The sequence below is a fragment of the Xylocopa sonorina genome, chromosome 12 (assembly GCF_050948175.1).
Source record: "Xylocopa sonorina isolate GNS202 chromosome 12, iyXylSono1_principal, whole genome shotgun sequence".
NCBI lineage: Eukaryota > Metazoa > Arthropoda > Insecta > Hymenoptera > Apidae > Xylocopa > Xylocopa sonorina.
The window spans coordinates 5846462-5867884 of record NC_135204.1 but is presented as its reverse complement, the minus strand read 5'-3'; the positions used below and the strand labels follow the sequence as shown (position 1 = coordinate 5867884).

The following is a 21423-nucleotide window of genomic DNA, read 5'->3' as shown; positions in this document are numbered from 1 at the left end:
ATGTAAAAGAAGAAAAAAAAAGGTGAAGAAAACGAAAAAAAAAGAGAAAAAAAAAATTGACGACGCTCTGGTGGTGTATTTTCTTTCCCCCCGTTAACGTGTTAAGTGTTTTCTCGCTCGTGTTGCCGGGAATCAACCCTCGGCAGGTGATAAAAGAAGAAGAAAAATATAAAGATTTAAGAATTTAATTGAATCAGATAGAAATCTATATTAATATAGAGTATATAAAATAGATTATATTATAAATAATATATCGATGTACAATAATTCTAAATGACGATTTATTATTATTATAATTACCATATGATTATCATTATATATATATTATATTATTATATTATATTATTATTATCACCATTATTAAATCCGTAATAAGAATTACCGAGGTGGATTAATCGAACACACGTTTACTTCATCCCCATTCGATCCCGACGGCCACGCGCTGACAATTGGTTCAATTAATCATTACGTTACCGAAGTCCACGATTCAGGAGCACTCGTTAAGTCGATCCTTTGATCTAGAAATGCTCGTCAGCGATCAAAATTTCACGTCGAATCGCGTGAAGGGTAATCAACGCACGCGTTGTCTCGATGGATCAATTTACAACCCTCTACTGCTCACAACTGACTTTTAAAGTCGTACATTTAGAGGCCAAACCAAGCAATTATAGATCTAGATTACCTGTTGCGACTTCTGTATGTTTGTACAATTTTTTTATGTAATTAGATATACACAAGTGTATTCAATCTGAAGTATTTTCAAGGGGTTGGATAGGGTGCATAGATGGCTTTTATTACGACAAAGTTTCGTTACTGTCGTGTTAATTTAGAAAAGAAGGCATTGATACTTGTAAACATCACGACTAGTTGAACCGTAAATTAATTAATACGGATGGATTAATGCTATTGATATGATCGAATATTTTCTTCTTTTTTTTCTTAAGAAAAGTACGCGATGTTTAATATTAAAGTGATTGCCTCGTGAAAATCGTCGATTCTCGACGTTCACGTGTATAGTCTTCACCGAGAATCGTTCGAGAAACTGTAATAAATTCGCTCAGAAAAAAGACAATCGCACGATACGAGCTCGACGTAATCTAATCGATGTACTTAAGGCACTGAAAGGCTTATGTAAAATGCGAATATCAAATCTGGCTATAGCTGTGTTTGTTGTTATTGTAACGTTTGCTGGCGGTCTTTTTTTAACTTTCTATTTCCATTTTCGATATAAATTAATTTCTGTTTTTAAATTTAAAGAACGTCACGTTTCAAGCCGTGATCGTTTCGCTTCGATTGTTTTCGTTGCCAGTAGACAGCAAATAGCTAACGAGGCGTCGAACGACAGTAAATCGCGTCGTCAGGGACGATATAAACGACGAAGAACCCCGTTAACATTGCAAATCACGTTCCGAGAACTTCCAAACAGGGAGTTTAGGGGCCGTTTAAAGTTCCAAAAGTCTTCCCAAACTGCGTTACCGATTCTTCTTAAGAGTTACAACTGCTGCGCGAGAAAATGATCGATAGACTATGCTGGGGCTTTAAATTAGCATTTTATATCACCGTGAGCGGCCAATTCCAGGAATTCAATTGTAATTAAGAGTCTGATTAAGATTCTAAGGAATTTTTCTATTAGTTATTTATCGCGAAGGGTTCCGAAGGTGTGGAAGGATTTTGCGAAGTTGAGAGTGAATTTGAAATCGCAATTTCCGTCAAAGAAGTAGTGCCAATTGATTAACTAATATTTATTTTCAAAAATTAAACTTTTAATCTCTCGAACGGGGCAAATATTAATTTGATTCAAGGAAATCAACTCTATTTGAGTAGATATATTTGCTTACTTCAAAGAATTCTAACGCAAACTAATCCACCTGTGTATTTATTCTTTTAGATGATATCTACTGTTAGAAGAATTAAAATTTCATTGATTCTATTTGCTAAATCTTTTCAACGTACACTTTGTAAATCTTTTATAGAGAAACTGTGCAATTTTTGTTCAACAGACCATTACGTGCAGCGAATTGTTTGAACAATTGAGAATAGAGAAGTAAATGTTTCTCCAATAAAAGAAGAGATAACGAAGCTTCTTATAAATTACAGTTATCGATGTCTTAATTAAAAAAAGAAGAAAGAGAATAAATGTCACGTAACACCTTCATCTTCTAAGCCCTTCAATTACACCGATTTTAACCGTAATTGGCAATATATTGTATTAATATTGCGATCTTGTAACAGAATAAGCTCCTCAGGTGTCGCGCTCTTAATTACCATTATCGAGTGTCTGTACACAGTCGTGTTTAAACGAGGAACGCTTCTCATTGTTAGTTTTAATCAAAGAAAAAGAGGAGAGACGAGAGAAAGAGAGAAAGAGAGAGAGAGAGAGAGAGAGAGAGAGAGAGAGAGAGAGAGAGGGAGAGAGAAATAGAATACAGCGGCTCGATGAGATTTGCAATTTTAATTTTTATGGAACCAGTTATCGAGGATTCCTTTATGTCACATCTCCGTATAAATATGCATGTAAATAGAGTTTATATAATGGTACTGCGCGAATACGATAGCACTCAATAAACTCGATTGTAATTAAGCTTAACCGAGGGGTATTTGTCATTTTATCGAACCAATTAATTCAACGCTGATTTTTTTCACGTTTCATTGTACACTTGACTTGGAAAATTTTATTGTACGTCGACGATATCTTTAACGGTGTTTCTTCTTCAGTTCGAGAAAAAAGCAAGCTTTTCAGAAAATCTTCCATTGCGAGATAACGATGATAATTATGGTTGATCGAGGATGACATCGATCACGTTGTTTAACGAAGAAGATACTCTGAGAAGAGGCACTGAAATTTATATTTATTTTTGATTACATTTTTATTTAATGTCTAATATTGATTTATGTACAAAAATTCTACTCAACGATGCGCTTTCGAATTGATTAGTCTTTGTTATTGCACTTTGTGAATTGCTGGCAGGATTTACAATTGTATTACGTGAAATTTAAATTCGAATTTTGGTAGAAAATTGCGTGCGAATAGTTAGAAGACCGAACTGTGAAATTGGTATTGGTCAAGGTATCGTCGAAGGTCTCAGCCCCTACATAACAACGCCATACTGCGTACGCGTCGCAAACATCACCCCTGCGGAAGTTTCGCTAACCGTGAGTTTGTGAACTTTTTACCACGTCCTCTCTATTCCTCCGAGTCGACGTATAATCGACTGATTCCCACCTATTCCAAGTAACTTCGTCGAAGAAGAACGATTTCGAAGACGGGGAGACATCGAAAATGCTTTCCAGTAGTTTCCTCGTTTCAAGGATGCCAACTTTTATGAACACGGTATAAATTCGCCAGTGAAGATAGCGAGTTGGTTTTGGTAAACGCCTGGAATTTTTAACGGAGTTTCTTCTGTTTCTTTCCTTTAATGCGACGATTCGAAATGTGAAAACTTTAGATATTTGTATACCGATTGCCTCTGGTTAATGTTAATTTTTCTTTTGCAGTCACTGTGGAGAGACAACCAATGGGGACGAGGACTGTGTGATAAAGATATAAGAGATTACTTTTCGTTGAATTACCTTTGAAGGAAGACAACTTTTTAAGGTTATGACATATTTTAAATTCGCGACAATTCGAGATAATCGACATTGTTTTTAGATAATTATTAAAGGTACAGAAATGTGTTCGCTTTTTGCAGAACGTTAAGCCATTTGCGACCAGCAGTGCAATTAAATACACGGTTACGCAACTTGGACAACCCCGTCGACTCCGCTTGCTGGATGCCGTTCCCTAATTCAGAGTGGCTCTGAAGACCTCCGTAATTACTCTCGTTTTAATGACGGGCCATCGTTCGCACCGGCGACCCGATTTCCAAGTGATTTTCGGCTCATCCCCGACTCCCACGTCAAGCCTGTCGTCGTTCCCGCTTCTTTTTGACTAACGGGATAATTTACTCTGTTTTTCGATTCGCGGCCAGGGATGGGGTGGAATCGTTCTCGAGGACGCACTTCATCGACAGACCTCGAAATTGTTCAATTACCGCGATAATTAATCCGCCGCCCTCGCTCCACATTTACGCATCGTCGATGGTCGGAATCGAAATTCCAATCGAAAAATTTTATCCCATTAATCACCGTTCGCGAAGGTCTACGGTGTTTCGCCATGGATTCCGTTCCCTTAATGATGATTACTATGGTGTCGTTGGAGTACGTGGTTCAGGTGTTGCTAGGGTGTCCTGCTTTTAGTTGGTAAAACGGAGTATATCCGATAAGCGAGTTAATTTAATATAAATTTTGTTCCAACGCGTGTTATATTATTGCACGTAAAATGTTTTTATTTATTAGAGAGAGTTAACGTCCACTTTTAAATGGGGAATAGAAATTTTAGTGGAATCAGTGATTTATTGATATAGTTTAATTGTTGTTGAGAGTGGCGAATAAAATTATTACTATTATTGCTGGAAGTGTATTTTTCAATAGTATTTGAGAGGTGGCGAATAACAGGCTGAGAAAAATTGCGACGACCTACGAATAAAGCAACATTTTAGTTTCGCACAGCGAAGCAAATAACAAGGTCGTACATTTTATTATCTTTTTCTGCAATCAGAAGAATTTTATGGACCTTAACTCTCCAATAACAAGGTTTCCAATAGCACAGCATCAATTTACCAGCTCGTTTTATAGAAGCCTGGACAATCGTATTTGAAAATTGTATTAGTCTACCATAAACTAATTTCAAGTATCATCTTAGTTCTCTAATAAAGATGCTTGAATTTTCTTCCCTCGAGTACGTTTATATTCAAAGAAAGGTATTTCGTTTCTACGGTACATTTTGTTCAAGAACTATCCTCTCCCTTATTTCATGTACTCTTACTTTGAAATAAGACAAGTAGATCAAGGAACAAAATATTTCCAAGCCAAGTAGTAACAGTAATGCATTTTGTAGAAAAGAAATTTTAAAGCTAGATTTTAAAAGCAAAAATGGGACAAAATTCGATAATAATAAAAATGTATTTAAGCCTCAGTTTCCCACAAAATTAACTTTGAAAGTTTGAGAGGTGTGCTCTCATGATTATCATCACAATGGCGGTCCATTGACTGTGCAAGGTGGAGCGTTCGCGTTGAACCACGCGTCGGATTTTCAAATTGATTTTTTTCTATAAACTAAGCCTCGTACGCGATTTTGTTGCTCTTGATTTTCGTTTCATTTTTGCCTCGACTATAGAGCCCGAGCGTCGAAATTCGTACGTGGTGTAACGGAACACGTTGTATATCGCGACTGCGTTGTTCCGCCGGAGGAATTCTGCAATTCGACGATTGAAACATCAGACCGATAGTCGGACGGAAATCGATGCACAGGCTAGCGATAAATTCGCTCGACTCGCTCGAAACTCCGCGACCAATTCGAATTGATAAATGACTCGTGATACGACTGTGCGCCCGCGTACATCCATTTTCCATCGAGCCTTTGCCCAGAGTTTAACGAGCCCCCATTCAATCTACCAGCAGGCTGGAATTGCGATGGATTCGACGAATTAGAAATTATAAACCGTGTAATAATTTCAGGGATGGTATGCGACTCTCACCCCCCTTCTGTTAAGTCGGTTTGTTTCTCTGCGCTTTACACATTTGTAGCTGTTATGAGGACATTTCTAGCTGTTACGAGAATCATTTGCGTTTCGTTCTACTTAGCTTGTTATCATACTTGTACGAATGAAAACGAAATTTGTAGTTCTTATCAGTCGTTGTGTAAAAATGTAATGAATTCGAATTTTATTTGTGGTACGAAAAGGAAATCACAGTAGATGATAGAGTGTAGTTTATTTAGAGTGGATACTACTTTGCGATGGAAGAAAGAAAATGTTTATTCTATCTTAATTTAAATGATTGGGTTTTAGTGAAATTATGCTTGGTGCGAAGGATCGAAAGCTTTGTATATAATTGATCAAATAGAATGGTAATTCGAAGTCCATTGAGAAATGTGAAAACTGAAATTGAAGGTAAATTTATCCATGAAGTTTGTGGATATTTTTGAGAAAGTTTTGTAGACAATCACGTAGGGCTTGCGAGCTCTTTTTTGCTCTAACGTCTGTTCATAGTTGTGAAGTTCGAAACTTTCGTGTTCCACCTTTTATCTTCCACCCTCCAACTTTCAAGTTACAAGTTTCAACTTCGAACTGTCATCTGCCATCTGTTATATTCCATCTCTCGCGTTTCACCCCCTATCGATGTGGTTTCGCGTATCGTCCTCGAAATTCCAAATTCCAGCTACCAAATATTCAGCTTCGAATTCGAAAATTTCACTTTTCAAGTTTCGTACTGTAACTCCCGCTTTTTATTTCTCGACTACGTACTTCTGTATTCAAAGTACCTAAGATGCGAGCCTTAAACTTCTACTTTCCGTGTCCCTTTCTCTACTTCCCATTTCCATTTCCATTTCTCATTTTCCACCTTTCATTTCAGCTTCTGGTTACACCTTTTTTTGCAATTTTCTGCACGCGACTATCAAATTCCAATTCACGACTGCGATCCTCTACATTCTACCTTCAATTCCACAAGAGTACCAAAATCGATGGTCACGTCTCTTCACCCGTTCATTTTCTTCTTTGCCACGCACTTTCCACGAAAACTAAATCAGCTAAATCTCACTGAGTTCACTTTCAATCGTATTTTTACGTGTCCCAAGCAACATCCCCGCAATATAGCAATACAAGGTCCCTCCTACGTCCACGGATGAGCAAACTCCTTCCGGAAGTCAATTAGATAAATTGGATCACGAAACACACTTTCTACGCGAGTCTCGCTCGTAAAAGCCGCGACAGCGGCAACGAGCTGTTTCCGTTGGTTCGCGTTGTGCAATCGGAAAGCCAACCCTTTATTTGCGATTATCGGCATCGTCGTTTGCGCTGACGCGTCGGAGAACTTCCGTCGAAGGTGTCGCGGGTGCCTTCGAAGCTTCCAGGACGACAGTCGCGAGCAGGAAAACTTTGACGCGCCATCTAAATAGAAATTCTCTTGCTTGGTTTAGTAAATATTTCAACTTTAGAAATATCTGCGAGTCGAACGAGGCATTTGACGCGTTAAAGCAAGCTTGCGAGCGACCTAATTTCGAGATATTTGCCCTCAGATTACAGCTAATGAACTAGTCGACCCTTTAATCGAAATTTTTTTTCCAGCGTCTGTTTTATCACTGAACGAGCGAAATTTGTTGCTTTCTATTTGCATAGCTTATTGGAGAATCGTCAAATATTGATAATTTCAAGTTTGTTCGAAAGAAGCTCGAAAAATCGAAGAATTGTAGATCCTGAAGATGTTGGATAAAAATGAATAAGATGAATCGTTGGATTTAGTTGTAAGTCCTGCGAGTTTACACGCGTCTCACGTTCCTCCTTTCGAGCGTCTCCTTTTTAAGCGGAACGTTTTCCACGTGGATGACCGGTACTCGCCCCGAGCGAGTGATGACCCGCGACACAAAGGTGCACGGATCTATTTCGAGGCTTCAGGGACCAACGCGAAGGCGCGAGCATCGATGGACGATGAATTTCGAGGACGCGCTCTTTTATTGCCGATGCGAGGCACCGGAAGGAAGGATGGCGACGAGATTTCCGTCCCCTCGCAGGATCTCATCGCGCTCGTGGCGCTGGATCCACGAGATACGTGGAAATAAGTTTGCCTTGGAAATTTTTATGCGCTTTTTTAAACCCCTCGATACACGCGCCACCGTTTCTCTTGTTTCCTTCCTTCTCTTTTTTTCTATAGCGACTTCGAGCGTAAACGAAGTCAGAGTATGTTCGTCGATTAAAGTAAATCGCCTTTATAGCGTATTATAGGCAGGCGATCTCGCGAGAGTCGATGGAGAGTTTATTTTTTCCAAGAGATCGGAGGAATATCATCGAAGAGGTGATTTCGTCGAATAAACGTAAAATTGATTTTCGTAAAAATGAAACTTTCAGGAAATTTCGTAGAAAAAGAAGAAGTGTATACACTGATTTTACATTCTACTTTTCTTTAAAAACAATTCTGTTTTAACACTTTCATAAGACACTTTATACCATCGTAGAATTTATTGCTCATCCGTTAAACTTGTTGCGATCAGTTCTTAATTTTAATTCAAGGAACGAAGTAACTTTACACTGAAATAAAACCAGCAGTATATTTCAAGAGGAACAGAAAATCGATTTCACAGAGGAAAAGAGAGAAAGGAGCGAGAGAAACAATATCAGGAGCATCTCAGAATTGTAAGCAAAAAATAATCGAGCCACGAACCACGGTTATCTACCTGTGGAAGACCCACTTGGGTCCTCGAAGGGAGTGAGGGTAAGATTCGTTCGCTCTGACCGAAATGAGTCGAACGGTACTGCCAAACGGGGATGAAGAATCGAGTAATACCCGAAGTAGCCTCGAACGTGGCCAACCAGCCGCCATAAATTACGCATCGCGCGCTCAAACCCAATAAGAATCCATCACGTGCGAGCTGACCCCTGGCCATAAAAAATTGACCTGTTCTGAGAGCCTGCGAACCAACAGCCCCGAAAAACCACTGAATTTCACCGCCACGTGAAAAGAATTCCCTTTTCCGCCTAAAATCGATATCGACGTCTCTCGACCTTTTTATAAATTAATCAGAGAAAGCAGCGGCAGCAGAAACACCGCAGATGGCGAGGTATTATCCGGCTGGAGATCCAGTAGAATTTGAATAAAAAATTCAGACGCGAGGAGAAGTATAAATGGAGAAAGTTTATTTACACTGGTTTTCCATTCGAGTAAGTCGCTGTGTATTATGATTTATGATCATTTTTAGTGGTGCACGTCAAAGTTATTTTTTAATTTATGTATATTCAATGCTGTTAATTATTCTTCCCGAAATTCTATTTGCTATTGTTTATTTTTGTATGGATAGAAATGTTTGTAGAAAAATTTTATCGAGGAATATTAATTAGCAGTTGGATGATATTTTACGTTTCAGAGAATAGAATATTCTAATGCGAATAAATTCCAAGTATTTGTTCATAAAACGTAGACAGAGGAAAGAGAAGAGGGTCGAAGGAAAAAACCTTTTGCAGTTCGCCTAAGATCAATACCATGTATCCGTCTGTATAAATAAGAAATGCTGTCGAAAATGGACAGAACGTAGAAGAACGGTCTTTAATCTTGTAATTCTACCAGCTATTCTGCACTAGCAAAAAAAGTGTGGTAGAATTTGTCCAACAATTAATTCCAATACTACTCTAATTTACTATCACTTTATCTTAATTTTCTCACCATAATACGAAAAATTAATTAATATTTTATACAGTAGACGCCATTAAAAATTAACGTAACTATTAACAATTTTAAATACAGCGACCGCAACATTAAATAACAAAAATTTCAGCTAAACAACTCCCACATGAAAAGAACTCAAAGAAAAATTCCTCGCGTTCCAAAATCCCTCCCAAATACATTCAAATTGCAATGCGGTCCTTTTCTCTATCCGAAAAATGGTCGCTGGAAAATTCCTCGGATCACTCGCGGTTCGAACAATCGAAACTGGACACCGAAATTTCAACGGTGCCCACCTATTCGAAATTCCAGCCAATTCTGGTGCCGCGCGCGTCGGGTGCCGCAAGGGTGGCGTCCGCGCAGGGGACGCCTAGGTGCAGAGACACCCTCGGTGCTGCCGCCAGGCTGGTGGAGGGTGGTAGAAAGCGGGAAACCAGTGCGTCCACAGTTCACTGCGGCCTGGCAAGCCGTCCGTACGCCCGTACGGTGCGCGTCGCGTCTCCGGATCGCCGATTTAGTCCGCGATGTAAACATAATCCTCAACTGAGATCGCGATTCCTCGAGCGGACGTGCCTCGTCGCGCTGTCCACCGCCTCTGAAAGCCTCGCGTGCGTCGAATTGATCGAGGGTATCTCTGAACATCGAGTGATCAGCGGGCACGTGTCTCCACTGAACGTCTTTGACCAGCTTTCTTTTCAAACAGCTACCAAAATGATCGTCTAATCGTCACAGCTGACTCGCGATTGGTCAGGATAGAAATTAATGATTTTTTTTTAGAAGAGAATTATCGCTGATCATCAGTCGTGGTTTAGATTGGTAAATAATCGAGGAAGTTCACTGTGATTGGTCTTTTTTGATGGAGAGACTGGAGTGTACTGGTTGGGCCACCCATAGCATGTGGCTCGCTTTGGGTGTTAGGGTTGTAACGGTGTACGCGAGTCGAGGGTGGGTCGGTTGAATCGGAGGAAGGTGAACTTTAACCACCGTGCAACTCGCTAAACCGCGGGGTTGGCTCGAGTTTTGTGCTGCAAGGGACTTCGGGTGCTGCTGATGTATCGTGGGTGCCAGTGGGTGTCGGACCGTGTCGCGTTAGTGGGTTGTATTAAATCGCTTTACATATCGAGCGTAAATTGACTGCGATTGGCTGCGAGTGTTGGTACAGGGGTGTCTTCTCAAATGGTTTGGTAGAGAAGAGTCGCTTCAGATTTGAACAAATTTTTTTCTCTTGTTGAACATTGTTTCGCGTCGATGCGTAAAATGACTGTTACTAAAGGGGTGTGTTGAAAAGTGTTTGAGTATAGTCGAGGGACGTTGTTACTGTTAATAATGTTAATGAAAGGGTGTCTTTGAAGATGTTTAAGTATGGTCGAATTATAATGTAATTGTTAATGGAACATTGTTTATGTACAGTTGAACGTTCGAGAAAGTGTGCAAGCATAATAGAACAGTCATGCTGCAGTCAAAGTGGACGAACGAGGATGTTCTAAGGTGGCACTAAACTTTCTGAATTAATTACACGGGGCGCAGATTTCAATTAAGAACAATGCACAGTGTCGCTTATCTTAATCCTCTGGCACGGTTAATTCGATGTCTTCGTTTAAACTAGCTACAATCAGAAAACTGGTACACACGAGGATAGCATGCTTTCTAATAAAAAAAAGGGAAAACTAGAAGAGACGTGAATTACACAGAAAAAAAGTCAACAGCAAAATCATGTAGCTAAGATAATTCATGAATCCAACGCGAAAGTCGTAAGAAATAATTCAACAGATTCTTCCAACCGAAAGAATAAACGATTCAGTTGAAAGTAGAGAATTTTCGAAGTTCTAACTTGAGAGTTCGTTTACTGGAAAAGACTAATGCAATAGGGGTTGGTGTGTCGTGAAAATTTTCCTCAAGTCAATTAAGAAACTGTGATTAAGAAGAAGCTGGAAGGAACGCTCGTGAAAACATTTTTTTTCGAACGATCGAAGCGAGAAGTTGGTTCGAGAAGAACGCTTTGGGAGGCACGAAAATTCACGTCGGACACGGCAATGCACCCTGCATGCAGGCAACCGTCGCACCTGTGGAACCTTGAGGTAAACTGCTCACCTTTGCACGGAACGTGGCATTATTCCATACGCAATGAATACTGCATACTCACAGGCGCAGTTAGTCGACTCGAATACGCTCGTTACTACTTTTCTGACAAAAGATGCTTCTGTTAGAATCGTTTCACTAGAACCAGAGAGAAGCCACACCAAGTGATACCTTCGTTTCAAAAGGTTCAACTAATTTCACTAACAATTCAGCGAGCATATTCAACAGAATGCACAAAACAGTCTACGTACAAATTAAAAAATTGCAATTACCAATTTCTCACCGTACCTAAAAAAAACCTTAAAAAACAACACAAACAATATTCGATCTCAAAATCACATGAGAATCATCCAATCTCTAACATCCTCCACGTCCAAAACCTGTAAAATTAACCTTGTTCTCCAACACCAAACAAGCTAACCAAAGCAAAAAAAAAAAAGAACAATTGACTCTACACACCGCATCAACCTTTGCCATACATCACTCCATTATATCTCGCCTCCGAATTCCGTTTCATTTTTCACGGGAGGCTCGCGGCAGAGCTTGGAGACTCCCCTTCGACGTCATCAATCACCGATCGTTCATCAAAAGAGGTACGCGTCGGTGGCCCCGTTTCCCGGTGTTCGCCGCGTGTCGTCGTGAAAACGGCTGGCTGGGGCTGTTCCTCTTCATAAAGGAGGGCTGCGTCGCCACGAGCGAAACGGGGAATTGCAGTCGCGCGGGCGGATATGCACGGGGAGCCCAGGTGTTCCGGTAGCAGCGCGGGTGTAGGACGAAACCGCGTCTCGAAATTGACGGCGCGCTCGCTTTGACAATGCTGGAGAGGGAACGAGGACGGGGGCAGGCGGTTTGGAGATAAACGTGTCGCGGAGCCAGACGAACGTTCCGACGTCGACGTCTTGGACCGCTCGATTTACGAGTCGCTGTTTCCGCGCGGGGCGCGCGCGTCTTGTTGCTTCGAGAACCAGTGGTACAAGCGTGCCATATGTCCGACACAATGGGAGCTCTTACAATCGGCCAGTAATGGAACGGCTTTACGGTAATTCGACGAAACGGAGCAGTTTCCTGGTGGATTTTTTTTTCCGCCAATTTGGCAACTGCCAGAAACGTTCGTTTACTGTGACGATTTGCGAGGGACGAGGGTAGCAGTTTTACGATCGAATCTTTCAATTTGCTGAAAGATCGAGGACGCTTTGTGTACCCTACTTTTTAGGGAGTTTTATAGGGGGTTTTATTATTAGAAATTAGTTTTTTCATCACGAGGCAAATTTCCTTTATTTGTTATGTGCTGTACGGACTGTAAAATATTAGAAATCTGTTAGACTGGAATCGTAGTAGAAATTGAAATATTAATTGTCTCTTTATGTGAATGGCAAGTCGAATCAACGAACGCACTAAAAGATTGTGCCCGATTTCGTATAAAGAAACGAGATTCACAATCATCCGTTTCAGTGGTATCTCTAGAAATGTAAAACGGTTTTTAAATCCCCAGAGAGAAGTTTCAGCAACTATCCAGCGGTTTTTTTTTTTTTTTACCAGCGTTCGCCGCAGTGAGAAAAAAAGTGGCGAGGCAAAAACCACTCGTAAACGAAACAATATCGACGAACACCGCCGCCCACGTGAAATAGAGCAAAGTGCTTGAAATACTTGTTCAATTTGCAAATTCATCGCGAATAGTTTGCATATTCTAACGAAGGCAAAGGGCCGTTACGTGCGTCCCGGCGATTTATAACACGAAACAAGCCGTACGCTGTTCCTCTGCGCCTGGCGGACCTCTTTCCGCCATACACGGCTCTCCTAATTGCCGCAGCCGGCGCAGCGTCTCTGCTCGAGGATACGATCTTAATGAAAATTTACCCGGCCCAACGACTCGCGCAACATTTTTCTTTTAACGAGCTCGACTGCGTTCAAACGCTTCAACTGCGTTCAATCATCGCTCTTAAACTTGCCAAAACGCTCTCCCGTCGAATGAATTATTCAAACTGCCTTAAGTTCACGGGCTTCGATAATATTCAAGACTTGGAATAGATTCGCTCGAATCTCCAATTTTGTTTCTCGAATTTTCATTTGAATTTTGCGCTCGAACTGAACGATCTTTGAACTTTTCTTTCTTTTTTTTTTTTTATCTCGAAAGGTTCGTTTGTAATTACGAAGCGATCTAGGTTATCGAATTACAGCTGTCCCTTCTTGATTGGGATCCATGGTTCTTGTCGGCGAACCGACCAAAATGTATATTTGCTTCAGAATTTCTAATCTCAACGATGATTGTTAGAGATACGGTAGTTTCTGCTTCTGATGATTCTTTCTGGAAAAACATTTTTGTGAAAGTATTAAGAGCTTCTTCATAATTCCTTTTGGTTCAATTTTATATCAGAATGTTTCAAATTAGTAATCATAATAAAATCATAAATTACATGCTAACAATTTTTGCAAATTCACTGGTTATTCTAAAACCCATGAATTTGATTCGCTAAACAATTTCCTGAATAACAACAATTCTAATAAATCGAGTAGCGAAGAGTCGTCCAAAGCTGCCACTAAAAAGTTGATGCATTTCTCTAAATTCCCTGAGGTCTTCACAGAAGCTAACTCATTTTTCGAAATGTTCTTTACCCTCAGACCCGACCTAACTAAATCTCAAGTATCTCCACAAAATCTCTCAGCTCTCCGTAGCAGTCTCAATTTTCGAAACACATCCCATCCAGAAAGTTAATCCGATCTCTTCGCGGCTATTTCTATAAATTTCTCTTAGGCTCTCCGTAAAATACAACTCGTTCAGCAAAATATTCCTCGTTTTCGAACCCAATCTGTACTACTTTCACGAATCTCTACCAGTTCTGCGCCGGAAGTGACGCGTTTTTGAAACACCCCTCGTCTCGAGATACGTCTCGTAAAGCTAAATGATGTTTGACGCGAGGATATTTTCAGAGCCACGGCAGGAAACATCGCGCAAACGAGACGTTACGTTATTTCCGTCGAGAATAAAGATACCCTCTCAGAGAACGCGGAAGAGAACCGCGACTCCTCGCGACCACCGCCATTGATCACCAGCGACGATTTAATTCGCCACCGTAATTGGTTTCATTAACGAGATTCAAATGGAAATTGTGAATAAATTTTCGGCTGGTGATCATTATCACGCTGGATCGTCGTAACGTCGTCGCGAATAACCGCTGGAACGAGTTCCAGGCTTTTGTCCGAGAAATCTCGTTATCGATCACTCGTAATCGTTGTATTCCCGCCAAACAGTCTCGTTCCACGTTCTTTCATACGAAATGAACGCTCGTAAAATTGATCTGTCTCTCCAGATATTTTTATGCGAGACGCAAATTACATCGATAACAATTTTTAGTAAAAGTGGAGGAAAAATTTGGTTAAAATATTTTTGAACAAAATCGTAGCGTCTAATGTGTCTCGTATAACGTTGAAAACAGCGAAGAAAATATTTGGATGTGTGTTTTGATATAGAGAAAAGTGACGTACAGTTGCAATGGCTGGTGTAAAAAAATTTGGATAAAATATTTTTTAACAAAATCATAGCGTTTAATGTGTCTCGTATAGCGTTGAAAACAGCGAAGAAAATATTTGGATGTGTGTTTTGATATAGAAAAAAGTGACGTGCTGCAATGGTTGGTCTGAAAAAATCTCGAATTGTCAGAGATGACGAAACCGTGTGTTTTATGATCGAATCGAGGCGCGTGTATCGATAACTGGACGGATTGATGTAGCCTCCCTCGAAACACGGTGTAGAACGGGAATTGAAAAATGGACGGGGTTAATTGACCGAGCGAACGATCGATCAATTAACGATGGAACGGTGGAATGTAAAATGCTGTGGGAAATAATTGGAGATAATTAAGACGCGATAGGATTTAATTGAGAGAAAAGGGAACGTTGGCGTTTCATGGGGGTCGATCGACGATGGTGTCTGAAAAATGAGAATAAATCGACGGACATCGTGTCGGGTTTGCTGGAAATTTTCAGACGGATCGATTTCAAATCTGTTCAGTTAATCGTGACGGACGATTATTAGCGACGAGTGATAAAATATCTCGTGCAAAAATTAATAAAAAATTCAGTTGAGAGTAACGATATCGAAATACCAATTTAATTATCATTTGTAGAAAAATTTCATTTCTCGAATATATTAAAAAGTAATTATTCAATGATACAATCGCAAAAAAAATTCTTAAGAATTATATCAATGCATTTAATGATTAAATATTAAAATAAATATTTCATGTGCGAACGATTTATTCACGAGAAACTTATTCTGCTTTTGGTTCCACTGCAAGGCTCGTCGAGTAGCAATATCTTTACGATTAAAATGCAGTTAAACCGCCGACAGAGGGACGACAAATCGAACAAGGCAAACAGCGAAATAAGTAGCTGTAGCTTCTGTTTCGCGTTCCTACTCTCCGCTGCTCTTAGTCTCCCGCTAAACGGGGTTGAATTTTAATTTCCCAGAAGGCTCGATGTTTGCGCGCGGGGTATGCAGAAAAATATGGCGGACGTAGTTCTCGTTTGATCGGAGATAACTCTCGCGCTCTAATTTCCCGTCTTTCGAATCGCTCCCTTTCACGAAAATTATTCCCCTATTTTTTCTGTTTTTTTTTTTTTTAAATCGCGTTTCCGCTGATACAAGTACACCATGGACAGTTTTAATTAAAACTCGACATTAACTCTTTGACGCTTTGTACGCGCGCGTGTTTCAATTCAATTAAAATAAAGAAAACAAAATCTCCCTTTTTTACCTCTCGTTTCATTCGTTATCGTATATTAATATCGCAATTTTTACGCAACGTTCGTCGATAGCTGAACGTTCGTCGACGATGATGTTAGAAAAAGACGGTTTGTTTCGCTTAATTGAACGTCGTTGCACGTCGTTGGTCGAAGGCAGAATTGATAAGCTCATTTTCCCACTTTTTCATTAGCCTCGTATCAAAACGATCGGGTCGAAAGAAAGGCGAGCCGATTTGTGATCGATTGGCTTGTTACACGCGCCCGCTCCCAGCCATTTTCGTAGCTACTTTTACAAAGCAATTCCGCCCGGGTCCAACGAACCGTGACGAGCAATATTTGTTTTACTTTATTTGTTGCGATCCCTTCGCGGAATTGCCGATCGGCGTTGTTTGCCGATATTTCGACAAAGTATCGTCCCAGCCAATTCCCCGCGTAATCCTGTTCCATTTGAAATTTAATTTTCTCGCCGATAGAGAAAACGCGAACGATTCGGAACGGGCGATCCGGCACGTTTCACAGCCGCGTCGGTTTCGAACGGTTGTCGATAACAACGCTCGATTTAAGGAACGATTATATTCGAGCTTGTCGAACTCCTCATGATTCGACTCGATTTTTGAAAAAGGAAAAACCATCGAACTCGAATTCTATACGCGAACAGAGGAAGTAAAAATAGAAAAATACAGCTTTGGTTATTGTACCATACTGAATTGCATTATTAATTATTCAAGTAAATTGTTACAGTTAAAATGTGTGTTTCTTATCTTTAAGAAAAATTATAATCTAATCATCAAACATTTAATTCCAATGTACTCACACATTGCAGTTCTGTATCATTTACAAGTAATTCACATTGAACTCTGCCATACAGAGAAATAGCCCCGCGCAAGGTTCAGCCGTGTCTAAGAGGTTAATATCTAAATGAATTAAGTAACAATCTTAATAATATTTCTCTCCATTTCTCTCTGGAGCGATATACATTTTTTTTTTAAACAAGTATAACAAGTTTGAGAATAATTTACATAGTTGATATACTACGTGTAACTTAGAATAACAATTTCACGAGCTGCTCGATTGATACCATCAATTTCAATGGCCCCTCTTTTCCAATCGCAGGTCGTCACGATGCCCAAGGAGCACACGGCGAACCGCTTGGTCTCATCTTCCTCCCAGGATCGTGCGTCGCATCAAAATCCAGCTCGTACTTCCTGGAACGTCTCCAGAAAAGGATCATCTCTAACCCCTCGATACAGTCCCCAACTCTTCCGAACTGGCATCCATCAATAAACCAACAACTTCGCGCATTCGAATCTCACTAGCCCTGGAAAAAAATGTCCTCGTGAAACCCCAACAACCCCCACAGCGACAGAATTTCTATGGACATCTCCCAATCGATACACCATTCGATAATCACCAGCAAATTCCGCGAAACGAAACTCCATCTCTACTCTTCGATGGCCTGGCAGGATTTTCGAGGCAACCTGGTCGACGAGGACGTCGAAGAAGGGGACGAAGAGGTCGATCGAGAACGGTAACGAAACAAATTCGAGAGAAAGAAGATCCAGACGAGAGGTGACTCGAAGAGACCAGTCAAAATGGAATTGAACGAGACGATGGAGGAGGAGTTAACCAATACCACCGAGTTGCCAGACTTGTCCAGCGTCCTGATCGACACTGGCCAACGTAATCGCACAGTGGACTTGTACGACCGCGAGACCAACCTCGAACTGGAGCACGTGCTGCTTCTGACCGTGAAGGCCACAGTGATGGGTTTCATCATCCTCTGCGCCCTGTTTGGGAACCTGTTGGTGATCGTCTCCGTGATGAGGCACAGGAAGCTGCGCGTGATCACCAACTACTTCGTCGTCTCGCTGGCCCTCGCCGACATGCTCGTGGCGATCTTCGCGATGACCTTCAACGCCTCGGTGGAGCTGTCCGGCCGTTGGCTGTTCGGCTACTTCATGTGCGACGTCTGGAACTCGCTGGACGTGTTCTTCAGCACCGTCTCGATCCTCCATCTGTGCTGCATCAGCGTCGATCGTTACTACGCGATCGTCCAGCCGCTGGACTATCCGTTGATCATGACCAACGTGCGGCTGAGCACGATGCTGAGCGTGGTGTGGTGCTCGCCCACGGTGATGAGCTTCCTGCCCATATTCGCCGGATGGTACACCACTGAGGCCCACCTCGAGTTCCGCAGGAGTTACCCGGACGTGTGCGTGTTCCAAGTGAACAAACTCTACGCGGTGATCAGCTCCAGTGTCAGTTTCTGGCTGCCTGGTATCATTATGATCGCGATGTACTACAAGATCTACAGGGAGGCGGATCGACAGGAACGGATGCTCTATAGGTAAGCTTTGGGTGTTCTTTTTTATTGTCGAAGGTGTTTTGAACTGTGGCGGCTACGTTTCCACGCACTTTCGAGTTAAATAACAATGCGTTCCCACGACTCACGCAGGTCTGGTCATCGCAGGTTAACATTTGGCGACCATCCCCGCGCGTTTTATAATCCTGACATCCGTCTGGTTTGTCCATCATTCAGGCCAAGCAATTGTTTTCCTCAGGAGTTCATCGTGACTGAGCATTGCTCAGTCGTGTACAGCAGATCCTTGACTCTGGTGTTATTTATGACCAATTTCGGTCCATTGCGTTTTCGTGGAAACGTTCGCTTTCCACGTCCGCGCATCTATCCTTTTCATTCTTGGCTTTTCCATCCTTTCCTGCACGCATTTTTGAGGGGCGACATTTTCGTCCTCGCGGCAGTTCGGTTAGAACAGTTCGTCTAGAACAGGCAGTTCGTTTAGAACACGCAGTTCGTTTAGAACACCCAGTTCGTTTAGAACACCCAGTTCGGTTAGAACACGTAGTTCGTTTATAACGATTCGACTAGAACATGTTGTTTAGAACAACCTTCCCATTCCATCGTTGAGAATTGTGAATTTGATTAGAGTTCAGTACATTCGCCTAGCGACGTGAAGGAATCATGGTCATAGCACCGCGATAAGGAACATTCTGTAACACGTACACAACTATTGTTATTGTTGTATTAATTGTTATACCAAAATTGAGAGCGAAAGATCGAGTGTTATCTTTCCTCTCGTACGCACTCAGAACGATAGACAGTCACGATAAAATGCGCGTGTACCTGTTTCTCTTCCAACTAGACTCTAAACGTTGATGTTACTCCAGTTAAGGTTAAATCGTAAACGTTCGCGAGGACACGGTCGTTCTTCCGGTCGCGCGTAGGCTGATTCCCACGCGCACTTGGGGCTGTGGTTTGTCACCTAGTTGAAAACAGCCGGACGAAGCTATAAACGAGACTCGAATCGCCTGCACCCTTTTTTTTTTATTGCCTCTGTACGCGTTGCGAGGGTCGTTCTGAATCAATCCGTGGTTTTTATGAACCAGTGCGAATAAGAGGGCAAGATTTAAGAAATTCTTGCAGGATATTATGCGTTCGTGGTATATAATTCAAGCGATCTGAGATGTCTTCGAATTCTCCGTTCAACGCATTCTACTCGATATTTCAATGCACTCTCGATCTCCCTCGACTCTCCCATATTTGTTCTCTTCAGTTTCAAGCGCCTTCCGAAGTAAATCTATTCCCAGATTGAAATGGGGATTACAGAGTATACATGTTGCGAAGATAGAGTGCTGTACGTCAATTTCGACCGATAAAGGCTTGGATCGTGGACTATAATAATTCATATTCCATCGTTTTCATCGTTTTCTTTTTAACGTTCTTATATTCCATACTTTCAAACGTGCAATTGACAATTGCACGGATAATTTCTTTAAATTTTTGGTGCATCGTTCGTACAGTTTTGTCTGTCGAATCGAATAATTCCGTTCTCGAGCTCGTCCCAGGACAATAAATCTCTAATGGGACACTTGCGATGGAATTCATTAGGGGAACGAAGCATCCGATAACATTTTGGTATTGCCGCCGTTACATTTCCCGAATAACCCGCTCATTACTGCGCCCTGGCACGCCATCTCATCAATTATTTAGGCGCGCAATTATACGGGAAGCTCGAAGCTGCATCGAGATTTCAAGAGCGTTCGACACGCACTGATAATCATTCGGTGCTTCTCTTCGAAATTGCTCGCTGCGAAGTTTTCGGCTAGAGCGACGCTGGGCTGCGTTACGCGTTGCAGGCGCACCAACACCCAGCCAAGTATCGCGTACGTCGCGTGATATTAATTAATACAGGTGCACACGTGTACGTTTCGTTGCGCACGAGATTGCATCGCGCGCCATTTTTAGTTCGCATCTCTGCGTGGCCTCCGCTTGCATAAGCGGAAGCATCGCTTTCGCATTCGTTACTGACCAGTGGCTACGGATTTCTTCTGCTGAAAATAGATTCGTAGCTACTCGAAATTAATTAGCAACAGTTAACGAAAAACGTGATCTCGAGTCGTTCTTCCATTCTCTGCAATTCTTACTAACACAAGACACGCTATAAATTTATTCGTGACTAATAAACTATACTACAGATCTATTAGCAACTAATAAAACGAAGAAATCCACAAATTTCATTCAAGACTGGCAAGTGGTAATAATTTAAAAATTTGCTCGATCTCACTGAAAAGCAGCAAAGGGTCGCGCGAGATGATATCTTCCGGTTTCTTTGGGTTCCGTTGAGACGATCGCTTCCTGGTGTTCGGTGACGTTCCTCGTCCAGCGACAGAGGACATGTCAGGAAGCAGATTTCCTTCTTTCGTGGAACCGACGTCCACCCGGAAATTGGACACGTCAGTGAAACGAGGAAATTGTCGACTCGCGAGTGCAACCCACCGGAATACTAGTTGCTCACCTCCGCACGCGAGATTGATGCCCTCGCGTGAGCAGCTGAGGACGTCTAGTGCGTCCTCGAAGGGTCGCACGACTCGACGACGTGGAAACAACGACGTATCGAGGATATCGTCTCAGTCCTCCATTTGCATTCGCGGAGGTACTGTTTTGTCGGTTCGTTAAAATGTAAAAAAAATTGTTACGTCGCAAGTTTATGGGCAAATGGTTAAGATCGACGAGGATAATCGAGAAAAGAAATATGATTGCTCGCTCAATTTCAAAGAATGAGAGTGATCGAAGTGTACTGAATTTTGGTTTTCAGATGAAGAGTTATTTTGTTAAGATATAGGATTTTTTTATTTGAACCTTTGAAAGACAAGTCTGTGACTTTTACAGATTATATTCTGAACGTGTGATAAATGAAGAGAGTTAAGATAATTTAGACATTAAAAATGATTTATATATTTTGTGCAAGATTTTGCTTTTATTCGTTGCAATTGTAGGATGACTATAATTACTTTGTCACTAAAAGTAATGAGTATATATAGAATTCTGGA

At 41.4% G+C, this 21423-nt stretch overlaps 1 protein-coding gene and 1 long non-coding RNA gene across 2 annotated transcripts in view; both read left to right on the top strand.

The window, feature by feature from the left end:
* The first annotated feature begins 11269 nt into the window (after nt 1-11269).
* Nucleotides 11270-17366, top strand: LOC143429974 (uncharacterized). Its single transcript, XR_013102587.1, has 2 exons — nt 11270-11330; nt 17188-17366. It is a non-coding gene; the product is annotated as an uncharacterized LOC143429974 (long non-coding RNA).
* A 300-nt stretch (nt 17367-17666) lies between these two features.
* Nucleotides 17667-21423, top strand: part of LOC143430014 (octopamine receptor beta-1R) — a 71211-nt gene continuing 67454 nt past the window's right edge. Inside the window, exon 1 of the mRNA XM_076905969.1 lies at nt 17667-18421. Within this exon, the coding sequence (XP_076762084.1) occupies nt 17667-18421 (755 nt within the window). The remainder of the gene's footprint in view (nt 18422-21423) is intronic.